The sequence below is a fragment of the Penaeus vannamei genome, chromosome 19 (genome assembly GCF_042767895.1).
Source record: "Penaeus vannamei isolate JL-2024 chromosome 19, ASM4276789v1, whole genome shotgun sequence".
Lineage (NCBI taxonomy): Eukaryota > Metazoa > Arthropoda > Malacostraca > Decapoda > Penaeidae > Penaeus > Penaeus vannamei.
Window position 1 is genome coordinate 15,234,766 of NC_091567.1, and position 4,081 is coordinate 15,238,846.

The 4,081-nt window shown below is 48.5% G+C and overlaps 1 protein-coding gene across 1 annotated transcript in view; it reads right to left on the reverse strand.

The window, feature by feature from the left end:
• Positions 1-367: 367 nt before the first annotated feature.
• Positions 368-4,081, reverse strand: part of LOC138864927 (golgin subfamily A member 6-like protein 24) — a 6,862-nt gene continuing 3,148 nt past the window's right edge. Inside the window, exons 3-5 of the mRNA XM_070133571.1 lie at positions 2,354-2,695; positions 1,184-1,453; positions 368-613 (exon numbers count right to left, since the gene is read on the reverse strand). Of these exons, the coding sequence (XP_069989672.1) occupies positions 368-613; positions 1,184-1,453; positions 2,354-2,695 (858 nt within the window). The remainder of the gene's footprint in view (positions 614-1,183; positions 1,454-2,353; positions 2,696-4,081) is intronic.

Sequence of the window (4,081 nt, forward strand, 5' to 3'; positions counted from 1 at the left end):
CTATATTCTATGTCTCTTCCTTTCCCTCTTCTTGCTTGTATGCCTCTTCCTTTTCCTCTCCTAGCTTCTGTGCCCCTTGCTTTTCCTCTCCTAGCTTCGGTGCCTCTTTCTTTTCCTCTCCCAGCTTCTGCGCCTCTTTCTTTCCCTCTCCTAGCTTCTGTGCCTCTTTCTTTTCCTCTCCTAGCTTCTGTGCCTCTTCCTTTCCCTCTCCTAGCTTCTTTGCCTCTTCTTTTCCCTCTCCTAGCTGCTCTGCCTCTTGCTTTTCCTCTTCTAGATTCTGTGCCTTTTGCTTTTCCTCTCCTAGCTTCTGTGCCCCTTGCTTTTCCTCTCCTAGCTTCTGTGCCTCTTTCTTTTCCTCTCCCAGCTTCTACGCCTCTTTCTTTCCCTCTCCTAGCTTCTGTGCCTCTTCCTTTCCCTCTTCCAGCTTCTGCGCCTCTTGCTTTTCCTCTCCTAGCTTCTGTGCCTCTTTCTTTCCCTCGCCTAGCTTCTGTGCCTCTTCCTTTCCCTCTCCTAGCTTCTGTGCCTCTTGCTTTTCCTCTTCTAGATTCTGTGCCTTTTGCTTTTCCTCTCCTAGCTTCTGTGCCTCTTCCTTTTTCTCTCCAAGCTTCTGTGCCTCTTGCTTTTCCTCTCCTAGCTTCTGTGCCTCTTGCTTTTCCTCTCCTAGCTTCTTTGCCTCTGCCTTTCTCTCTCCTAGCTTCTGTGCCTCTTGCCTTTCCTCTCCTAGCTCCTGTGCCTCTTCCTTTCCCTATCCTAGCTTCTGTGCCTCTTGCTTCTCCTCTCCTTGCTTCTGTGCCTCTTGCTTTTCCTCTTCTACATTCTGTGCCTTTTGCTTTTCCTCTCCTAGCTTTTATGCCTCTTTCTTTCCCTCTCGTAGCTTCTGTGCCTCTTCCTTTCCCTCTCCTAACTTCTATGCCTCTTACTTTCCCTCTCCTAGCTTCTGTGCCTCTTCCTCTCCCTCTCCTAGCCGCTGTGCCTCTTCCTTTCCCTCTCCTAGCTTCTGTGCCTCTTCCTCTCCCTCTCCTAGCCTCTGTACCTCTTTCTTTTCCTCTCCTAACTTATGTGCCTTTTTCTTTCCCTCTCCTAGCTTGTGTGCCTCTTCCTTTTCCTCTCCTGGCTCCTGTGCCTCTTGATTTTCCTCTTCTAGCTTCTTTGCCTCTTCCTTTCTCACTCCTAGCTTCTGTGCCTCTTGCCTTTCCTCTCCTAGCTCCTGTGCCTCTTTCTTTCCCTCTCCTAGCTTCTGTGCCTCTTGGTTTTCCTCTTCTAGCTTCTGTGCTTTTTGCTTTTCCTCTTCTAGATTCTGTACCTCTTCCTTTTCCTCTTTTTGCTTATGTGCCCCTTTCTTTCCCTCTCCTAGCTTCTGTGCCTCTTGCTTTTCCTCTTCTAGCATCTTTGCCTCTTGCTTTTCTTCTTCTAGCTTCTGTGCCTCTTCTTTTTCCTCTCCTAGCTTCTTTGCCTCTTTCATTCTCTCTCCTAGCTTCTGTGCCTCTTGATTTTCCTCTCCTATCTTCTTTGCCTCTTCCTTTCTCTCTCCTAGCTTCTGTGCCTCTTGTCTTTCCTCTCCTAGCTTCTTTGCCTCTTCCTCTCCCTCACCTAGCTTCTTTGCCTCTTTTTTTCCTTCTCCTAGCTTTTGTACCTCTTTCCTTCCCTCTCCTAGCTTCTGTGCCTATTGTTTTTCCTCTCCTAGCTTCTGTGCCTCTTCCATTCCCTCTCCTAACCTCTGTGCCTCTTAGTTTCCCTCTCCTAGCTTCTGTGCCTGTTTCTTTCTCTCTCCTATATTCTGTGCCTCTTCCTTTCCCTCTCCTAGCTTTTGTGCCTTTTCCTTTCATTCTCCTAGCCTCTGTGCCCCTTGCTTTTCCTCTCCTAGCCTCTGTGCCTCTTTCTTTCCTTCTCCTAGTTTCTGTGCCTCTTTCTTTCCCTCTTCTAGCTTCTGTGCCTCTTGCTTTTCCTCTCCTAGCTTCTATGCCTCTTGCTTTTCCTCTTCTACATTCTGTGCCTTTTGCTTTTCCTCTCCTAGCTTTTATGCCTCTTTCTTTCCCTCTCGTAGCTTCTGTGCGTCTTCCTTTCCCTCTCCTAACTACTATGCCTCTTACTTTCCCTCATCTAGCTTCTGTGCCTCTTCCTCTCCCTCTCCTAGCCTCTGTGCCTCTTCCTTTCCCTCTCCTAGCTTCTGTGCCTCTTCCTCTCCCTCTCCTAGCCTCTGTACCTCTTTCTTTTCCTCTCCTAGCTTATGTGCCTCTTTCTTTCCCTCTCCTAGCTTCTGTGCCTCTTGCTTTTCCTCTCCTAGCTTCTGTGCCTCTTGATTTTCCTCTTCTAGCTTCTTTGCCTCTTCCTTTCTCTCTCCTAGCTTCTGTGCCTCTTGCCTTTCCTCTCCTAGCTCCTGTGCCTCTTTCTTTCCCTCTCCTAGCTTCTGTGCCTCTTGGTTTTCCTCTTCTAGCTTCTGTGCTTTTTGCTTTTCCTCTTCTAGATTCTGTACCTCTTGCTTTTCCTCATTTTGCTTCTGTTGCTCTTGCTTTCCCTCTTCTAGCTTCTGTGCCTCTTGCTTTTCCTCTTCTAGCTTCTGTCCCTCTTGCTTTTCCTCTTCTAGCTTCTGTACCTTTTCCTTTTCCTCTCCTAGCTTCTGTGCCTCTTCCTTTCCCTCTCCTAACTTCTGTGCCTTTTCTTTTCCCTCTCCTAGCTTCTGTGCCTCTTCCTTTCCCTCTCATAGCTTCTTTGCCTCTTGCTTTTCCTCTCCTAGCTTCTGTGTTTCTTCCTCTCCCTCTCCTTGCCTCTGTGCCTCTTCCTTTCCTTCTCCTAGCTTCTGTGCCTCTTGCTTTCCCTCTTCTAGCTTCTGTGCCTCTTGCTTTTCCTCTCCTAGCTTCTGTGCTTCTTCCTTTCCCTCTCCTAGCTTCTGTGCCTCATTCTTTCACTCTCCTAGCTTCTGTGCCTGTTTCTTTCTCTCTCCTATATTCTGTGCCTCTTCCTTTCCCTACCCTAGCTTCTCTACCTCTTCCTTTCCTTCTCCTAGCCTCTGTGCCTCTTCCTCTCCCTCTCCTAGCCTCTGTGCCTCTTTCTTTCCTTCTCCTAGTTTCTGTGCCTCTTTCTTTCCCTCTTCTAGCTTCTGTGCCTCTTGCTTTCCCTCTCCTAGCTTCTCTGGCTCTTCCTTTCCCTCTCCTAGCTTCTGTGCCTCTTGCTTTTCCTCTTCTAGCTTCTCTGCCTCTTCCTTTCCCTCTCCTAGCTTCTGTGCCTCTTTCTTTCCCTCTCCTAGCTTCTGTGCCTCTTGCTCTTCCTCTCCTAGCTTCTGTGCCTCTTGCTTTTCCTCTCCTAGCTTCTGTGCCTCTTGCTTTCCCTCTTCTAGATTTTGTGCCTCTTCCTTTCCCTCTTCTAGATTTTGTGCCTCTTCCTTTTCCTTTTCTAGCTTCTGTGCCTCTTCCTTTCCTTCTGCTAGCTTCTGTGCCTCTTGTTTTTCCTCTCCTAGGTTCTGTGCCTCTTCCTCTCCCTCTCCTAGCCTCTGTGCCTCTTCCTTTCCTCTCCTAGTTACTGTGCCTCTTCCTCTCGCTCTCCTAGCTTCTGTGTCCTTTCTTTCTCTCTCCTATATTCTTTGCCTCTTCCTCTCCCTCTCCTAGCTTCTGTGCCTCTTTCTTTCCCTCTCCTAGCTTCTATGTCTCTTGCTTTTCCTATCCTAGCTTCTGTGCCTCTTGCTTTTCCTCTCCTAGCTTCTGTGCCTCTTTCTTTCCTTCTCCTAGCTTCTGTGCCTCTTCCTTTCCCTCTCCTATCTTTTCTACCTCTTGCTTTTCTTCTCCTAGCTTCTGTGCCTCTTTCTTTTCCTCTCCTAGCTTCTGTGCCTCTTCCTTTCTCTCTCCTTGCTTCTGTGCCTCTTCCTTTCCCTCTCCTAGCTTCTGTGCCTCTTCCTTTCCGTCTCCTTGCTTCTGTGCCTCTTCGTTTCCCTCTCCTAGCTTCTGTGCTTCTTCCTTTCCCTCTCCTAGCTTCTGTGCCTCTTCCTTTCCCTCTCCTAGCTTCTGTGCCTTTTGCTTTTCCTCTCCTAGCTTCTGTGTTTCTTCCTTTCCCTCTCCTAACTTCTGTGCCTCTTGGTTTTCCTCTCCTA